General features: G+C 43.6%; 1 protein-coding gene across 2 annotated transcripts in view; it reads right to left on the reverse strand.

Moving 5' to 3' along the window:
• Nucleotides 1-1,420: 1,420 nt before the first annotated feature.
• The window catches only part of Acvr1 (activin A receptor type 1), a 123,156-nt gene continuing 104,130 nt past the window's right edge, over nt 1,421-20,446 (reverse strand). For both annotated transcript variants that reach the window (XM_006984649.3, XM_042275308.2), the window contains 4 exons: nt 18,110-18,385; nt 13,542-13,739; nt 3,349-3,479; nt 1,421-2,652 (listed from right to left, as the gene is read on the reverse strand). In XM_006984649.3, coding sequence (XP_006984711.1) covers nt 2,518-2,652; nt 3,349-3,479; nt 13,542-13,739; nt 18,110-18,385 — 740 coding nt within the window. In that variant the 3' untranslated portion in view covers nt 1,421-2,517. The remainder of the gene's footprint in view (nt 2,653-3,348; nt 3,480-13,541; nt 13,740-18,109; nt 18,386-20,446) is intronic.

Below are 20,446 nucleotides of genomic sequence, written 5' to 3' on the forward strand. Positions count from 1 at the left end.
CAGAACACGGATGAGAATACACACCGAGCAGCCCTGTTAATAGATCAGTAGCATCTATTTACCAGACTCCTTCATCTGGTGACCCCACTCCTTCCCACACAGGTGAAGTATGTGTCTACTTGTACTACGTTTATAACAACTGAATCTGTCCTTCGCTGTTGATGGTCAGGAGAGCAGCATTGTGGCTGAGGAACAAGATGTGAGCAGGAAAGCATCTTCCTGGAGCTGACAATATCCTGCTGCTCAATGGGGTTCTGTTCCCATGGTTGCCAACAATTCATAAACATTTGTTTACATTCATTAAACTGCCTACTTTTTTGTAAGTAGTCAAAGTCTTAATAAAAATAAAGTGATTCTATTTAACTTCTGAGTATACAGGCAAAAGAATCGAAAGCAAGAACTCAAAGAGATACATATCTACTGGTATTCATGGCAGCTATCTTTCGGCCATTCAATAACCAAAAATTAGGAGTTTTTTGCAATAGATGCACAAACAAGATGTTGTATATACACTCACAGAATATTATTCTGCTTGAAAAAAAAAGAAGTTCAGACATATGCTATATGGATAAGACTTGAATTTGCTGTGGTAAGTAAAGTAAGTCAATTTTCACTAAAGAACAAATACTGCATGATCCCCCTTATGTGAAGAACATGAAGTGGTCAGATTCATGGAGAGGGAAAGCCGCATGATGCCACATGATGATGCATGACGATGTCAGGGATGATGAGGAGAGGAGAATGAGGAAGTTAGCATTTAATAGATACAGAGTTCCATTTCATGAGATGGGAAAAGTTCTATGGACGGACTGTGGAAATGATGACCTAACCGTAGATGTGCTGAATGTCTCTGATCTGCATACGTTAAGATAAGAAATTTTATGCAGTGTGTAACTTGAATTAAAATGTTCATTTTCACCTAAAACAAGTTGAATGTGATTCTACTATATACCTCATAAATGTATGCTAACAAAGTTACTAACCACCTACAGAGGACCTTCAGGAGTCCCCACCCCCTTTTGTGGCTTACTCTAAATCCTACCTTCCATGCTGTTGTAGACAGAAAGAAAAGTGAAGGGCAGACTTCCAAGCACTGTGGTGTATAAGGCTCTGTACGCACTGGGATCCTGCACTGTACAACAGCTGTCCTCCTTTTCAGAGTCACAGCCCCGGGTGGGAAGGGCAAGTAGAGAGGTCTCTGTACATACTTTAAATTCGGGAGGCTGAGGAAAAGAACCCCAGTATAAAAGAATGGGGGGATCTCAAATTCAAACTGTGAGCTAGCCCCTTAGATACCCAGATTCCTTACTCCCCTCAAAAAGCAAATTCAATTTTCAAATTAGATTTGTGTCTCTACTACTCCCCAAAGAAAGCACATTAGATTGCACAGATCTTTTCCATACATTAAAAAAAATCACCATTTGACTTGAAAACAGTTTATTTAATTTATACAAATAACTACTAAATACAAAAAGTAGATTAAAACAAAATAGTTATTTTTTTCTGGCAGAGTTTAAATGCACATAATGGATAATTCCGAAGAAGATGCATTTTCCCCCCACAGCGTTTGGGACTAAAATTCTACTGAAATCTTTGCTTCTAAATCAGTAATATATTGGGTGGTGTCGCATGGGTAATGACTAAATACGTTCTGCATACGAACTGAAAAGAAAGTTACAGTCTACACACATAAAAAAATGTGAAGCACTTAAAATGTGAATTTAACTGATGATAATAAAAGAAAATGTCCATTTCAGAGGCTAGTGTTAAAAACATTTCAGTAATAAAATCATAAGACCACATAAAAATAAGCTTTAACATATGCATGAAGCAGTTTTGTAAAAACTGCTAAGTGCACAAGTAATAAATAATTTGCAAAGTTGTGTATAAACAATTCCTAATGTTTGCATCGTTGTAAACATCAGCACGTGTGTAAAATGCAGCAGAGCCTAACATTACATTTTTTGTTTTGCCAAATTGAATTCCTATTATCCAAAGACAGACCAGTGGAATACGCAGCCGATGTTTTGGCAAGTTGGGTCTTTAAGATTAAGGGTAACAGTGCAAGTATGGAATGCACAGGATTCCTAGTGCAACACAGAGGAGTAGTGCAGCCGATATTGCTGAGTAAGAATTCACCACCTCCTTGAGTTTCCCGTGGGGAGTGTCTAGGAGACCCGTGAGAGATATGCAAAGCCACTGTCTTAATGCCCAGATCTCTTGCAGGATCTATCTCTCTGTGTTCCTCCAGTCCCCTCCCTTTGCGACCGTCTCTGCCCACCATTAGTCTCTGTGGTGGGAACCGTTCGCCACGTGCCCAGGTCACAGTTTTTGAGCGAGGTTAGGGTGGTTTCAGGGTCTCCCCGGAACATGGCTGGGAAAGACATCTGCTTTTGTCAAAGCAGCCACTTCGGGAGGGAGACCGATGGTTCTGTTTTGACAACTGGTCAGGCCAGCATTAGGTCCCAGCTGGACAATGACAGTGTTGACTCTTCCTTCTTGACACCGTGAAAAATGTCAACAGTCAGTTTTTAATTTGTCTAGGGAATTATCGATTTTGGTCAAAGTCTTTTTGATACGCAGAGCTGTGAGTCTTGCAGATGGATTCTGATACCAGCATTCTTTCATCAGCTTCGCCAAAGATGTTAATGTCTGAGGAGAGAAAAGAAACATCACACAAACTGGTTTTTCAGTGGTCCTGGAGACTGGGCAGATACCCAGTGTCAAACTGTTCTGAAGAACCTTGCAGGTCTTGAGAAGCTGGTCATGCTATAGTCATCTTCTTTAAGCAAGCACTCAAGGCCTTAGCCACCAATGAAGAAGCCACTTGGCATTCCATGAACTTCTTTTGGAATACTATTACTACCAGCTTACTTTATCAGGCAAATGCCATGGGCCCAGTCAGAGACCTTGGATTTTATGGCTGCTAAAAGGAATGTTATTAACTCAGAGATAAGAGTGGAATCTTAGGAGTGGTCTTGGATGTGCTACTACTTATGAACAACATTTCAGGCTCCTCAGCATGGAGCAGCCTGCTTCTAGAATCTCAGGTGTAAGCAGAGATGGTCAAGAGTTAATCACCATCACTCAGTCTCTTGGTTTACAAATACCACTGCCGCTTTAGGGCAATGGTATGAGTGATCTCGTTCTCGACACTGGTCACTCACACATGGACACTCACGTGACTATTGTCACTCATTAACAACATCTACCAGATGATGCAATTAAGCTATAGGAACCTACATAAAACTGTGTAGGAAGAGAATAGATGCACCACGTACATGCTAAGAGCCAGGAAGCTAACACTTGCTGGGATGAACTCTAAAACTAATAACAGAGTGTGCTTACTGGGTCTGAGAACCATCTGTTGGGTATGTTTGGCCTCTGTTGATCCACACAGACAACTTTCCTCATATCTTCAAAACTTGGGTCATTGGGAACGACATCATAGAATGGTGGCTTGTAATCTTCCACTATACCTGCGTACAACAAGATGGAAATTATGTGGGTTAGCAGGAGAGTACACATCCCCCCCTGGGTTTCACTGCTCTGTGTCACTGCCATGAGTTATACGGTGACAGGATAAAGTACTAGACATCTTTTGCCTATGTCAAGGTGGCTTTGGAAGCCACAGGCAGGTCCTAAAATAAGTTGAGAACAAGGCAATAAATATATAACCTGCAGGAAATCAGAAGCATAAGACAAAGGCTTAAAGTCCTCTTGTGAGATTGCAAGTACCAACAAACTCCTCCAACAGTGTCTACAAAGAGCTCACAACCATCTGTAATTTCCATTTCCGGGGCTCTACACCCTCTTCTGCCCTCCATGGGCATATCACACACACACACACACACACACACACACACACACACACACACACACACACACACTCGCGCGCGCGCATAGGCAAAATACTCATACACACAAAGTTAAATTTAAAAATCTTCTTTTTTTTAAGTATCTGCAAACAACTAGAGGTTAAAAAAACAAATCAAGACCATCACCCAAATCACCTTTTTATTATAAAATTATTTTGTCAAAAAACTCATGGCTTTCAAAGTAATCCCTCCCCTTCGGGACATGCAAATAATGTGACCTGAGGTCCTCCTTTCTCCAGTCACTCACGCTACACACAGGCATGTCCTCAAACTACCAGACAGACAGGCATCTGTTTGGTGGCTCCTGCAGTTACTATCACTACCTGTCTTCTAACAAAGACCATGAATTCCACAAAGCAACTGAAAACTTCGCCAGATGGACTTAGCAAAGTGACCGTCCTCTTCCAGCCAGGAAGCCAGGGAAATGACTACTTGGTTCCCCTCATCAACAATGTGGTCAGTGACTAACTCGGCTGCTGGCCCCTTTCCTTTGTGCATGTAACTTAGTTCTATTCCTAGACACACAGGGGGCTGTTGCAGAGGACAGAAGGAGGCTGGGAGTAAAAGGTATAATTAAGCTTTTCCAGTCTTCGCCAGCCCCCTAAAAAAGCTTCAATCCCCTTTTCATTTGTCGCAGAGGTTAGTGAGAATCCACGCGCACCAATTTCACACAAATACAAACCACTTATGCAGAAGATCAGAGATGAGGAGCATCTGCTCTAGAAATACTACATGGTTTCTAAACCTCACAAACTCCAGAGTTTATTTTTAAAATGGAAACTAGTCGAAACTGTATCTTAAAAATTCTAGTTGACACTTGGTTAATTCTAAATAACATCCACGTTGTATAACTGCATCTGCGATGTGGATCCAAATTAAAACCTTTCTGGGCAAACAGCAATTGCTCTTAATAGGCATAAACCATTGCTCACAGGAGGCGGCTACAACCGTCTCCGAATCTTACCTACTTCTCTTGTAAGGATCCCTGAATACATTCAAACAAAAATGTCTTCACTCTTCAGTACTTGGAGAAACCACCCCAAACACAACTGAACATCAAGCCAAAAAAGAACTTCCATCTTTTGTGGGGCCACATTCATTCACAGGAAACAGAAAGCAAGATGCTATTCACCATCTCTCCATTTATCCATGGGGATACATTTGGTAGGCTGGCTTAATTCTTTAAAAATGTAACAGAATCACCTGCTATTTGGGGCAAGTTGTTTAGTTCCCAGCAAAAAGGTTATGTGAATATGAGGAGTAATATAAAGGTGCATCTTTCAGGAAACTCTCTACTCTCTCTCTCTCTCTCCCTCTCTCTCTCCCTCCCTCCCTCCCTCCCTCTCTCTCTCTCTCTCTCTCTCTCTCTCTCTCCCTCCCTCCCTCCCTCCCTCCCTCCCTCCCTCCCTCCCTCCCTCCCTCCTCTCTCTCTCTCTCTCTCTCTCTCTCTCTCTCTCTCTCTCTCTCTCTCACACACACACACACATCAAACATAGTTGTATATTTAAAACACAAGACCTAGCCCAACAGTGCACATTGCTATACAAAACCCTAGTCCCCTTGTGCTTCTATTTTTCATAGCTTGACCTTACTAAATGTTGTCATGTGTTAACAAAAGGAATTGATGTTTTCAAACAAAGACCACTTAATTCATTGTAAATTGAAAATGGAACACTAAGTCATGCCTCTCTTTCTTCAGCCATTGGCTTAGACTCATGATTTCTATCTGACTCTGGCTATGCTCCTCAAAAAGAATTAATTTAAAAAAAAATACTCTGGGATTAACCTGCAGCATTCTTTTGGAGGAAACTCACTTTGGTCAAGAAAAGTCATTTTTTTTTCTATTGACCAAAAGTGCTTTATATCGATTATGAATGGAATGCTGGGTTAAATGCCAAGGAAAATCGCCCATCTAGTACATCACAGGACTAGTATCTCTTTTTCTCTTAGATAATATAAATCTTGTACAAAAGTACCTCAAAACTGTTGCTTGTTGGTATGTCTGTGTGCATATGTATGTGTTCATGTGGTGGGGAGGAGAGGGGTGTTTGTATTGAGCTGGAAGTCAACCCCAGTCAACATTCTTTGGGTGCCATCTACCTTTTTGTTTTGTTTTGTTTGAGACAGGGTCTCTCACTGGCCGGAAGCTTGATCAGTGGACTAGGCTGGCTGGACAGCAGGCTCCAGAGACATCCTCGTCTCCGCCTCCCAGCACTGGGATTACAAACACGTGCCACCATGCCCAACTTCTCCACGTCGCTTCCTGGGATTGAACTCACGTCCTCACGCAAGCACTGCATTGTCTCCCCCGCTCCCTCAACCTTTCACACCACTATTTACTTTTACTTGGAAGGGAGAAATTCTCTCATGTTTATGTGTTAGCTCCTAAATTGATTCAATAGTCATTTGATTCCTTTCACTGTGTATCAGAGACTGAGCCCAGAGGTAGGGATACAGAAATGAAAAAGATGTAGTACTAGTGATGAAGGACAAAATCATGGGGAAAAAACTTTGAGAAGACAATCATCAACTAATATTAAAGACAGAAGTAATGGGATAGCTCGAGCTCAGAGAAAAACACCGTGTGGTTTCCTAAGTAGTTTCTAGAAACTCGGTGTCATGGATGCAAAGAAGTTCCAGAACCCAAAGGGGGGGGGGGGGGAGGATGAGTCATTTGGGAGGCAGAGCAGGGGCCAGGAAAAGAAAAACTACCAAGGAGAGGGTATTTTCCAGATGGAAGGGGTTTATGGAGGAAGGAGAAGAATTAGAAAGGGCCTCCCACACTGGAGAGATGAGAGGAGTCCCCTGTGAGTGGAACTGGTGTATGTGGTAGGAAGAAAGGAGAAGGCTGGGGTGGTGGGTGGGCTGTGCATTCAGAATGTGCCATGTCTTCAGTTGCTAGATACAGACAGACTGACTTACAGCTGTTCCTCACCTTCTGTCTGAATGTAACAATCTGCTTGGCCAAGCAAAAAAGTGGACTGTAAGTCCCACAGACGCAGCACTGGATGAACTTTGCCAAACCCTGACCCAGCAGAGAGGACACCAAGAATTGAGGAAAACAATTAAAAGTGCAGGCCTCTAATCCCAGCACTCTGGAGGCAGAGGCAGCTGATCTCTGTACTCGAGGCTAGCTGTTGTAGCTAGCCAGGGCTACACAGTGAGACCCTGTCTCAAAACAAACAATATAAGAACAGATACACAAAATACTTCAAGTGCCACATGAGTGGTACAAACAGCGAACGAAAAGAGGGATTCAGAGAAGAGGTGACATCAGACGGTTGTCAAAGAAAGAACAGTCAGCCAGTCAGCCGTGGCCTTCCCATTAAGGCTGCTGCTGACTCAAAGGGACACAGAAAAAAGTCAGAGAGATTATTCATAACTTCTTCCGCCACAGCTTTGGGCATGTGCAATTCATTTGTATAATTGGTGTTGGTGTGTTGCGGCCCTGCCCGGCGGGGGTGCATATGTCTAGTGGAAACTTTTCTGTTCTTTGGAGCAAATCTATCTTTCCCAACATTCCCTAGCTCTAATATGCTGCATGCTCAGCTCTCATGCCATAGTTTTACCAATCTTTAAAATACACATCAAAAGATCAGGTGCAAATCAACAGCAACACCCACAACACATCAGTACAGCTGTGTCCCAAAACAAACGCTCCCTGGAGACACAGTCCTGGAGACCTTAGGCCACGCCCACACAGAGGGTAGTGTGCATAGTTTATCTGGTTCACATAGCCAGTTCCAGGTCACTCTGGGCTACCAAAGTGAGGAGGGAGGGAGAGAGGGAGGGAGGGAGGGAGGGAGGGAGGGAGGGAGGGAGGGAGAGAGGGAGGGAGGGAGGGAGGGAGGGAGGGGAGGAGGGAGAGAAAGGGAGAGGGGAGAGGGGAGGTGATAGAAAGAGGAGGGAAGGAGGGGAGAAGAGAAGAGGAGAGGAGGGGAGGGGAGAACAAGGGAGGGGAGGGGAAGGGAGGGGAGGGGAGGAGAGGAGAGAGTCAGTATGAAGCAAAAAAAAAAATTACATGACACTGGTAGAAGTTGCATTTGGATACGCAAAAAAAAATCATGAAAGAGTATGTATATGGATGAATCCTGGTGTGACGAGGTTCACAGAAGGACATTCAGTATTTGTGTTACTTTATCTACCATGCCTCACAGCACAATGCCAAAATAATTTAATACCATGGCACATATAAAAGATGACTAACGCGTACACGGATAAGGCTAGTCGTACAGAAGGATACTAGCCCTGGCCCTCTCAGCCCTGCGTCATGCCAAGTAAGCAAGGAAGAAGTTTTGGATCCAGAGCTCCGAGGATCTCTCCATTGTAGTTAATGGATTGTGGACCTGAGTCTTGGAGACAGGGGACCAGGAACCCACAGCCGACAGTTCGGAAGGCAGGCAGGCAGGGGAAGCCCAGCTCTGCTCAACGCTAGGTAAAGGAAGCCTGTGACAGCTGTGCCATCACCCATCCCCTCCCCTGCAATTCATGGCATATGGACCCATGTGCACCGAAGACAAAACCCAGTCTCGTGGAGGTCAGAAGCAAAAGTCAACAGCCTATAACAGAGTACTACATAGTCAGGCATGGCTAAAATATTAAGCAATATTATCTTAAGATGTCAGAGGGGGGGGGCAGTCTAAGATAGCTTCACGGCCACTCCCCAGCAGCTGCCTATCCCACTCTCAAGCCTAGAGAGACGGAAGCACCACAAAGCGGGAGCATCTTGGAACTGTGGAAGCCTCTTGAGCAGAGGGGCCATGGGCTAAAGGCTGGCACTGTTACAAAAGATGCAAATATTTGTCTTAGAGGAAGTAAGGAGGACGCCAAACAGCTTCTCATAAAGTTCTGATGCCTCCGAGTTATTTCAGCATGAGGCCAACTGATGGTCCTCCCCTGCTTAGTAACTCCGAATTGGGGGTATGAAATTCCAGGAAACGGAAAGAACAAAAATAATCCTTCCTCCAACCTCGCCTCCACTATGTCTAGTCACTTCCCTAAAGGTCAAAATGAACAACTAAATAAAAACTTTCAAATTAGTTTAACAAATATGAACATTCTCCCTAGGCCGATTCATCTGTTCAAACCCGCACTGAGGTGGTGAATTCACATAATGAAGCACGCTGGACATCCAGCGTGGCCATGGCTCCCATCCACGAGCCATTGTGCTTAGGAACAGAAGCCCATGCGGCTCTCTGGCAAACTCAAGGACTCATTAGAAGAAGCTTCCCAAACTACACGTGCCAAACATACGTTCACTCTAACAAGTGTTTCCCAGTCCCCACCCCATGAGAGATGCAGCTTGGCCAGCAAAGATATTTTTTTTTCCCTGTGATACAATCGTTTCTGGCACATCTGAACACGGATTTATCACAAAATAATTAAAGTCAGGAAAATAAGAGTGTTTCCCCGGAGCCTTCCCATAGGCAGGGAAATGGGAAACACATGTAACACAGGAGAGGGAAAGAGGAAGACAGGGAGAGGTGGGAAAGATCTGGAAGCTCCTGGAACCCTCTATTTCCAATAGAAAGGAGCCAGAAAATGGCAGCCAATGTACTCCCTACGCAGCAGGCAAGGAATAGCTGCTTAACTGACAGGGTCTCATTTACCTGCCATGACCTTTGCAAATGGGTACTACCATCAATATTTTTCCAATGGTGAAACCAATCTAAATGATAGTGTCATAGTATAATATGAGAGCCGGGATATTATTGATTCTCCCATCCCAGTGGGCCCAGAACCAGAGCCGGGGCTCTAGGGGCTCCACCCACATCGGCCTCTGTGCATCATGCCTGAGAGCCCTGGTTCCAGGCATCGGAAGACAGAGCCAAACACACAACAGGACGCTATGAAGCCACCCAAGGCCACAGAGGTACATCACCTTGCCCTCTAGGTTACAGACGCTTGCTGGCATTGTTCCCTCTGCCTCCTCGGGAAGTCCCTAGTCAGACGTGCATATTCAAAATCTGGACGTCACATTCTCCAACTTCGAACCCCTGATTTGGAATTCTGGGGCTGAAGCCCAGGGGTGTCTCAGCAAGAGCTGGCATTGATTCTGATGCCTATTCCAGCCTTCATTAGTTCTCCAGGCAAACCCCTGCCTTTAGTTCATACAGAAACCCACACAGGACAGGTGGGAAATCCCTGCTCTTCCCTAACAATTCCAAATTCAGTGTCAAAGTCACACCACCAATAAATTCCAAAGGATCCTACTGAGAAATTCTTGACCGTGAAAATGGACTGAAGATTCATTTCCTATACAGAAACAGCATGAGGTTTATTACTAGTAGGAAATAAATGTAAAATTCCAATAAAAGTACAAAATATGACATATTTTTATGCTCATGGTTCACTTGAGGATCACTGCTCCAACAGAACTATATGGTCATCAATTTTTATAATAGACTCTGAAATTCAAAGGATATATAATTATAATAACCCGACTTAATATGAGATGTTCATATATTTAAATGAGGTAGATTTTATATACAATAATTTCAAAAAATATATATTATTTTAATGACAGTTCCTAAAGGTGGTAAGAAAGTGAAATAGGAACATTGTACCCTGGGGTGAAGGAAATATTGTAAATTAGGACAACCCTTCTGGAAAGTAATTTGGCAATGTGTGCCAAGCCATAAAAACATCCATATTCTGACCTATTAAGTCCACTTCTTTTAAGATGAGGAATTAAATTCCCCAAATGAAAAGTTACATGCACAAAAATGTCTACTATAGGCCTCAAATGGGAGACACAGGATGTCTAACAACCTGGGAATGGTTACATTAATAAACTATCGTGTGACCATTTAAAATAACAGCGGAGATTAAGAGTCGCATACAAGAAAGACGATAACAAGCACATTAAACAGAGTAGCCCCGGAGAAGGGAATGGGGAACACCAATGTGGGAGCGAGGGTAGGAGAGCATCGTGTCTGCTGTTTTTCTTGCTTCTCACTTTTCCTGTCTGGGGCTAGCAGTAGTTAAAATAAAACAGGTATTCAAGAAGCATTGATTAGTTTCAAGCCTGAGTTAAAACAAATGTGTGTGTGTGTGTGTGTGTGTGTGTGTGTGTGTGTGTGTGTGTGTGTGTGTGAATGTTCATGGGAGAAGAGGGACCAGAGAAAAAGGAAAAGATTGAGTGAGTCATTGCCAGAAAGTAACATTTGCTTTAACATGACAGACAAGATACCCTTATTGCCCCTTTAAAAAAAAAATCACATCACAGAACAGAAGCTCAACCCACAGCAGCTTGGGAAATAGCTAGACGCCTAAACCATGATGCAAAGAAGAGACCAATAAATCACAAAAACAACCAAAACATTCTCCCATCCCCTCCCAGCCACAGTATTTTTTGCCTTTTTTTTTTTTCTTCCCAAAAATAACCTTAATCACAGGATCTAGCAGGCAAACTAACATTTGTTTGGCTGAATTTTAAGCAGATGACTCTAACTTCAAACTGACTACTATTAATCACAGCTGATCTTTCAAGCCATTTGGGTTGATGCCTGTGACACACACACAGGGCACACTGGTGACACATTCTTACAAAGCCCACACCACACATTCCTGCCTAGCAGCCTGATTGGCTCTGGGCTGTATACCCGAAGCTGGGAAGCAGCTACTGTGCTGGCCCACTGACACCAGCTTCCTCTTCCTGGGAGAAGTTCCCCATCACACTGCTTATTCTAGTACCAAAAAATGATCTTGTTAAGACAGACTAAGCTAGTTGGCAGTAGTGACTCATGCCTTTAATTCCAGCACTTGGGAAGCAGAGGCAGGTGGATCGGCTGTGAGTTCAAGGCCAGTCTGGTCTACAGAGTGAGTTCCAGGACAGCCAGAGCTACACAGAGAAACCCTGTCTCCAAACAAACAAACAATCAAAAAGCCTGAGCGGAATCTGACATTTCCCCCGTCAGTTCCAAGGCACTCACAAATGACTGGGGAGAGGTGAGGAAATAAAGTCCGTGTGCAACCTCGGGCAAAGTTCAGAACTTTATAAACCAGCTAGGCAATCTCTCTGTCGCAAACCGCTCTCGAGAGCTTTGATGGCACTAACTGAAAGGCGGTGGATTGGGAAATAATTACCAGAAAATGTCCGTGGCTCCCTAAAAAAGAACTGTCAAGTTACAGTCCACAGATGTTTAATCTGAAACACTTGCCATAATGTCCGTAGAGGGTATGTTCAAAATGGGCACACTAACGTCACAGAAAACCTGATCATGAAGGCATACTAACTCTAGCTATTGCCCACTGAAACTGTATCAAATTACTCAACTCCATTTCCTCCACAGAGCGTCTTAATCTCTGACTCTGTTACTCACAAAAAAAAAAAAAAAAAAAAAAAAAATTATAACTACTCCACAAATCTCAGTCCTTAAAAAAAACTACCAGTGAGTGGATGGCGGATGTAGCAGATTTAGATTTCATGTCTTGTTTCTAGAAGACTTCAGAACTGGGATCCCAGTGGTTCACAGGAAGGTAAAATGACTTTCGAAAACTGAATAAAACTCGAAACATCACCGGGAGGCTGTGGCACACGCCTTTAATCCCAGCACTTGGGAGGCAGAGCCAGGAGGATCTCTCTGAGTTTCAAGGCCAGCCTGGTCTACAGAGTGAGATCCAGGACAGGCACCAAAACTACATGGAGAAACCTTGTCTAAAAAAAAAACTTGAAACATCATTTCTGTCTCTTTTTATGAGATAATTTCAGAGATATATTGTCTAGATATGTGAAGTTCATCAAGTTGATTCAAGGGATTCTGCTATGAAGATCATTCTGTGTTGTTAGGACACGCCTAAGCAGACAGAATAAAAATTAGTGCTTCCTAAAGCAATACAAAATTCCATTATGTGAGGTTCACTTAAGTACCCAGTGGACATGAGGGGGAGCGAGCTGTGAGAGGGACAGGCCCAAACACGGTGACAAGTAGGTCAAGCCTGGGAGGGCACACCTTGAATCCTAGAACCTGGGAGGAGGGGCAGGCAGATCTGTGAGTTCCAGGCTAGTCCGGCCTACATAGTGAGTCCCTGTCAGAAAGAGAAGAAAGGAAGGAAGGAAAGAAGGGAGGGAGGGAGGGAGGGAGGGAGGGAGGGAGGGAAGGAAGACAGGGAAACACTTTCCTATCATAAGACATCACCATTTTATAAAACCAAACAGATCAATAAAAGCCACCCATCTGTGGTCCTTGAGCTTAAATTCGATTCATTCAGAAAGTGCTGAATGTTTCTTATAAAGGAATGCCTTCCAAATGTGGAAACGGACTTTTCTCAAGAATCCAATGGTAAGAATTCCGCAGCAGCAAGATGCCTCCCCAGGAGCTGCACCCTGCTCTTCAGTTAGATCTAGCTTCTGGAGGAACAAACAGGGAAGAAGGACCGTGAGAAGAAAGTCAAACAGGAAGCCAGAGCCGGAAGGGAAGAAAGGAACAAGAGACCCAAATGGAAACCCAGAAAAAAAAAAAAAAAAAAAAAAAAAAAAAAAAAAAAAACTGTCCTTCAGTCGCTGTCTCCTCTCTTGAATTCAAACACAATGCCATTACACACTTAACCCCACCATCAGGCAAGTAGGACTTGATTCGAGGAACCATGAGGCTGCCATATTCCCCTGGGGCCTTTTAATCATGTGGCACCAAGGGACCATGGACAATGTCACACACTTACCATTGCTCACCATCCGCCTGGCCACTTCCCACAGAACAAGGCCAAAGGCCCAAATATCGACCCTCTTGTAAGAATCAAAGCAATCCACTTGGATGGTTTCATCTAGAACTTCGGGAGCCATGTAGCGCTTGGTCCCCACACGGGGGTTGTTTCCCACGTCAAGCTGATTGGTGCTCTGGGAATGCATGACTGCCAGACCTAAAGGGGAAAAGACAGCACTGGGATTAGCTATGGCCTCTCTCCTACAGGGCAGCTGAAGGAATTTAAAACAACCCCAATCAAAAGCACCCTCTAGTGGTATTGTGTCACTGGTGCGACACCTAGAATGCCTGGAATATCCCCAGATTTCTTGTAACTTGGGGTGTGAGAGCAGGAAAAAACTAATTTCAGGAAGATTATTAAAGTATCAAGTTAATATATGAAGCTCTAGGAGATATGTTTTTTTGTAAATGCAGACCAAAACACTAAAGTAATATGAGGCCATGTTCGAAGCCCATGGAAAAACAAGCTCACACATATTCTATATGAACTTCAAGGTAGCTTAAAAATCAGCAGATTAAACTCTCAAACACCACCACTTCTCCCACTTGTCTCCAAACACAAATTCTGGACACTGTGAGACCGAAAACCTGAGGTAATTTATTGTGCCATAAAGGGCAAGCTACAACTGGTTCTGCTGTACCCCCATAGGGACAGCCACTTATCAGAGCAATCAGGTTGGCTGAACCCATGGGCCTTCCCTGGAATCATGGGAACAGACGGCAGTAAGCTGAACCTTGACTCAAAGTGCATCTCTCTCTCTCTAAGTGGTTCCAAAGCACTTCCACCACGGCTCATTTCTGAATTCCTCAGTCAATTAGTGAGACCTGCCGCTCCCCACTAGTCACTGAGGAAAGACAGATTTGTGCATGGCTTATCTGAGGACAGACTTATTTATTAATGCATAAACAGACCATCTCAAAAATGATTGCCATAAAACTCCATATAATGGGAAGTGCCAAACAGGACCAAAACGGCCCTGGGAAGCTTTGCAGTCCTAAGGTGCCTTGGAAATCCCTGCCGCTCTCTGTAGTGAATGAGTTCTTCAGGTCAAAGCTTTGAAGGCCTGACTCCATACGAGGCCAGAGAGCACGCCATCTTACCCTTCACAGTTAGCAAAGATTTTAGCACCTCCCTTCATCTAAAGCAGAGTGGCTCCTCTTTCTCTGTTTTGGCTCTTGTGAACATTCCTCAAATCAAACATGCTCCTCTGCCATTCCTGGAACCACACTCCAAACATCAGCACGCTGTGAAGGTACGGCTGAAACAGACACGCCATGCCAGCTGGGCTGGCTTTAGTTTTGTCCAGAAGTTTGGGTTAGATTAATGGCGAAAGTGACCTCGTGTATCTTTAAAACGAGGGCCCGAGAGGCAGAATAAAAGTTTTCCTGACTGTTTTCTTTGGCTCATTCATTACACTCAATGCCAGTAAACAGCCCCATGGAGAGGCCTCCCTCCGTGCAGGGCACTGAAGCTGGCTGCCAAGAGCCATGTGACTGCACCATGTTGGAACTGACTCCTTCAGCCACAGCAAAGGCTTCGAAGAACCAGAGCTTGTCGGTGTACACCTACAATCCCAGCACTTGGGAGGCAGAGGCAGGAGAATTTCTACAAGCCTCAAGGCCAGTGAGTTCCAGCTCAGCCTGGCCTAAATAGTAAGACACTTCCAGAAAAAGAAAAGAAAACAGGCAAACTACAACCAAAACCTTCCTAAGATGCGAGGTGCTCAGTTTTACAGAGAATCCCTTACCTCCTAGAGGGTAATGATCACGATAAAGAAAAGCATGCCGTTTGTAAACCTTGACTGAATTGTTACTTGAAAAAGCCAAAAGGCAACAGTATGGTGGCACCCTGTACCTGTGATACTCTAGCCTTCAGGGGCTGAGGCAGGAGGATTCCAGCCTAGGCTAACAGTGTGTCCAGGCCAGTCTGGGCTACATAGTCAGACTTCAGTGATTTTTAGATGAGATTAAACTGTGGTCTTGGAAAAGATATATTTTGATATGGGGGAGGGGTAAATTTTGATATATTTAGTAATAAAGTATTATAATACCTGTCACACACCCCAAAATTAGTAAAAATATACAACCACAGAAGGAAAATGTAACAAAATTTTCAATTTTGACTCTGAAAAATCATTATAATATTCCTTCAAACTGGGCAGCAGTGGTGCACACATTTAATCCAGCACTCAGGAGGCAGAGGCAGGCGGATCTCTGAGTTTGAAGCTAGCCTGGTCTACAGAGTGAGTTCCAAAACAGCGAGGGCTACGCAGAGAAACCCTGTCATGAAAAACAAAGCAAAACAAAAACAAAAAATATTCCTTCAAACTTTTTATGTGATGTTATCACTTTTTTGCAAGTATTTTTAATAATAAAGTTTATTTTTAAAAAGAAAAAATTAATTAAAAACTTACATGCTTAAATGTTTTCAATAACAAAAAGCTAGAAAAATCAATCAGCTATAGTCCTTTTAACAGAACACTGTTTCTGATGAGTGATCCTTAATTTCAGGGTAAACCACGAAAAATTATATGCAACTTTTATATGCAACTTACATCCTAAAATGTTGTTTTGTATACAACATTCCTGGTCTGCAGTGACTCGGTAGCATGGGTTTTTACAGCAACTAATATACCTAACTGGGGGGATCATCCCAAAAGAAATATGGCTGAACCATTAATAAGCTGGACAAAATACTCCATCTCCCTCCTGACCAAGTCCCATAAACCAAAGCCAAGAGCTGCCCTGTAATATTATAACAGCAGCCCTCACCTGAATCCTTTCTTCTTTCTCACAACGCCTGAACCCTATCATAATCCTGTGAGGGGGAATGTCTGGAGTTGAGTTACATGAATAAAACATGAACACTTCTTGTGAAGGCACCAGTGATGCACAAGTCCGGAGCATGGCAGCATGAAGCACTAGATCCTCCTTGGCTAAGACCCTTGGACCCTTGGACAGAGTGTAAGCAGTGTCAGCACTGGAGCCAGGTGAACACATTAGTAAACAAACATGCAAAACTGCAGAGTAAGTGACAGAACTTGCACACAAATCACCCTGACTCCAAGTTTCTTGCTCATGACTCAAATGGCTGCACACAGCTTAGGGACCACACCCGTCCCCCTGCGAAACACAGTTAAAAAAAAAATGCCTCAACACGCAAGGAAAGACTCTCAAGTGCTGGGCAGTGGTTTCGCACACCTTTAATCCCAGCACTCAGGAGGCAGAGGCAGGTGGATCTCTGTGAGTTCGAGGCCAGCCTGGTCTACAGAGCGAGACCCAGGAAAGGCACAAAGCTACACAGAGAAACTCTGTCTCGACAAAACAAAAAAAGAAACAAACAAACAAAAAAAGACTCGAAAGGGAATCGAAGGAAACTAATTTTCCTAACATCTCAGACTCTCTGTTTTTAAAATCAAACCAAAGTAAATTAATCTTATTACGCAATTAAAGCTAATTCTGTCTAAACCCTTATCAGAATGCGGAATCTCAATAGTCTATTAGAAGGAATAAACAGCATCACTCAGTTCTTATTAGCACAATGCCACAGCCAGAACTCTAGGGGTTTAGGACAGATGTCATTTTCGCAGGATTGCTACCAGCCGTGAAGGCGGTCTCATCTGTAGGACAACTGGAGTTCCATTAGCAGACCCGAAATCCTGGAGGGTGGCGATGCTCCAACTCTGCAAAGGTTGAGTTACCTTGCAGAACACTTTCTCCACTTGATAATTTTGCCTTGGCTACAGAAGAATGACTTCGGAAACCATTTTCAAGACAAACCACTCCTTGAGCTATTTAGTTCTATACCCACTCTCACGCAAAAGTTCATGAAATCAGAATGTAACAGTAGTCGTTGCCGAGGAGGGTGGTGGGGTAGGGACTGAGCTCTCTAAAAAACAATAGGAAAGTGTCAGCAGAGACTTGGGGTTTACAGCTCTTGTCTAAACTCTGAAAATATAAGATTTGGGTATTTCATAATGTGTAAATAGTACCTGCAAGGGGGAAAAAAATGAATGGACAAACAAGGCACTTAATGGTATATTAGTTTGAATGGTGAAGTTGTCAGAGAAAAGAATTCTTGTGTCTGCAACTTGCTTTAAGATGTTGAGCTGGGCGGTGGTGGCACATGCCTTTAATCCCAGCACTTGGGAGGCAGAGCCAGGCGGATCTCTGTGAGTTCAAGGCCAGCCTGGGCTACCAAGTGAGTTCCAGGAAAGGTGCAAAGCTACAGAGAAACCCTGTCTCAAAAAACAAACAAACAAAAAAAAAAAAGATGTTCAAACAAGAGCTGATGGACAGACAAATGAATGTAAGAATTAGAAGAACTACAAAATGTTAACAGGGAGACACAAGTGGAACATACACACACAGCTGCTGGTTATAATGGCATTCAGTTTTCCTTAAGGCTTGAAATTTTCAGTTCACCATGTTAGGAGGAGAAACGGGTACAATCTGGCTAAACACCTTTAGTAATCTGGGGTACACCCATAGTAAATGAAGTCACTAAGAATGTTTTTTCAGGTTTACCCAAATCCGCTATGCAGCACTGTCCATTCTTCTTCACCAGGATGTTTTTGCTCTTTAGGTCGCGGTGGGCAATAGCTGACTTCCCTTGGGTCCCAAATATCTCTATGTGCAAATGTGCAAGCCCACTAGCTATGGACAGCACGATCCGAAGGCAGCTAACTGTATCCAGAGTGGTGAGCTGAAGGTAGTCATACAACGACCCCATTTCATGGTAATGTGTGATGAGCCACAGCTGCGTACTGGAGTGTCTGGACGTCATGTCTGAAGCGATGAAACCTGCAAAGGAGGACAGAATTTTCACAGTGGGAACTCCACCTTGTAACTCTGAGGACCCCAAATCGTCACAGAGCAGATCTACTCTAGAACAAAAATGAATTAACCATCACAAAAGCAACAAAGAATAGCATCTACTCCTGAAAAGGGCAGTGCTAAAGAACAGCGAAGTGCCCCCCTGCCAGTTTCTGCCGTAAGAAATCCTTTTAAAAACTAATACATGGTGTGAAGAATCACATGACACTTATACTTTGGTGCTCACCCATAATGAAATTTTCGAAACTTTGCTATTCGAAATAGTACCCTAAGACCCTACAAACCTGGAACCTGGATGCCTGCCTTCCAGGCATCCAGTCCTGACCCAGCACCATGAGTCCAGCATCCTGAACCCTGATGGCTCAGAGCAGACAGGCATTCTGCTACTGCCATGCCTGCTGTACCTCCTGCAGTGTTTAAATATTTTTTTCCTAAAATAAATAATTAAAAAATTCAGAGTAGATACTGGAATAGGCTTGCATCCAGAGGGGACAAATGTCTTGACGAGAAGTGAGACACTGGTAGATGCAGAGAGGCATGAAGCTCCTTTTGTATACATTCAAAGCACACTTGAGGAACTCTTATTAATGTTCACTAACCTTCCCCCAAATAAAGATCCCAAACTGGAAGGTACAATTCCAAAGAAACCAAGCTGCTAACATACATCTGTGCAGTAGCCCACACTGATTTCTTCCCCTGAGAAAACAATAATCATATATAATAAGCGAGCTCTTTTGTTCTCACCGTCCCTCTGACCCTTAGATCTTAAAGAAGGATTATGTTTGTCCCATTCCTTATGTTCCAAACCAGGAAAAAAAAAACTTTGAAATGAACGGGATTTTTTTTTTCCAACTGTTTCCCTCTCAAGTTTATATAAGTACATTCGATTCTCAGTGCTGGAGTACTGTTATGGAATGTTTGTGTTTGGAGTCCAGAGCAGCCCATTAGTAATAAAAGCCGAGCAGGTGCCTCGAGGTGGGGACTCCGATACACCCACTGGATGTGTTCGTAACACAGGGAGAGGATGGTTAGACCAAATACTTCTGTCACAGCCATCCTCCCAGGCTCTTCAAGTACTAGACATGATCAAAGAATGATCTAAGATCTGTGAAGTTTTCCGTGGCAATGCTAAGAAACCAGCAGAGGTGACCGATGTGAGGTGTTGAGATGGTTGGGTCCTAAATCTATACCACTGCCTGACATCCTGGCTCTACCATCCTTGAGCTGGGTGATCATGATCATGTCTCATAGACTCTCCACCTTGCTCTCCTTGGTTAAAAGAGCAGGGAAACAACACATCCTAAACGGACATGGGAACAAAAGGCAGCGCATTCAAAATGCTTAATGCGATGCCAAGCACATCATATGTATGAAGAACATTTGCATTTTATATTTTAAGAAAGAGTTTGCTTCCCTCCCCAGTAGTCTCAAGAAATAGTGACATCAAGTAGTCAACAGTACTCTTGTGTGGGTGTCTGTGCGTACACGGGCATGCGTGCATGGATGTGTTCATGGTGTGAGGGCATACGTGTGTAAGGGTTCATGTGTGCAGGTCACAGAACAATCTTAGCTGTCAGCGCTTGCTTTTCACCTTCTTTGAGACCTGGTTTCTCTTGCTGTTCACTGCTGTGTATACAACGCTAGCTGGCCCCTGGGCTTCTAGCAATTCTCCTGTCTCCATCTCCAGTCTCCAAGTAGGGGTATGCTGGGATTATAAAATGCTTGCACTACAGCATTACTTTATGGGTTCTGGGAGTCCAAACTCAGGCTGTCAATCCTGCAAAATAACAACTTTACCTACTGAGACATCTCCCCAGGCCCTTAGTAGTGCTTTATATTTTAAACTACATTTATTTTTATTATATTTATTCTTATTTACTTTGCCGGTTTTATGCACATGTACACATGCACGTGGTCAGAGAACAACATGTGGAAATCTGTTCTCTCCTACCACGGGGATCCCAGGGATTGAACTCGGGGCAAACTCAGGTTTGACAGCAAGCACTGAGCCATCTCAGCAGCCCATCA

Source organism: Peromyscus maniculatus, chromosome 4 (genome assembly GCF_049852395.1).
Source record: "Peromyscus maniculatus bairdii isolate BWxNUB_F1_BW_parent chromosome 4, HU_Pman_BW_mat_3.1, whole genome shotgun sequence".
Lineage (NCBI taxonomy): Eukaryota > Metazoa > Chordata > Mammalia > Rodentia > Cricetidae > Peromyscus > Peromyscus maniculatus.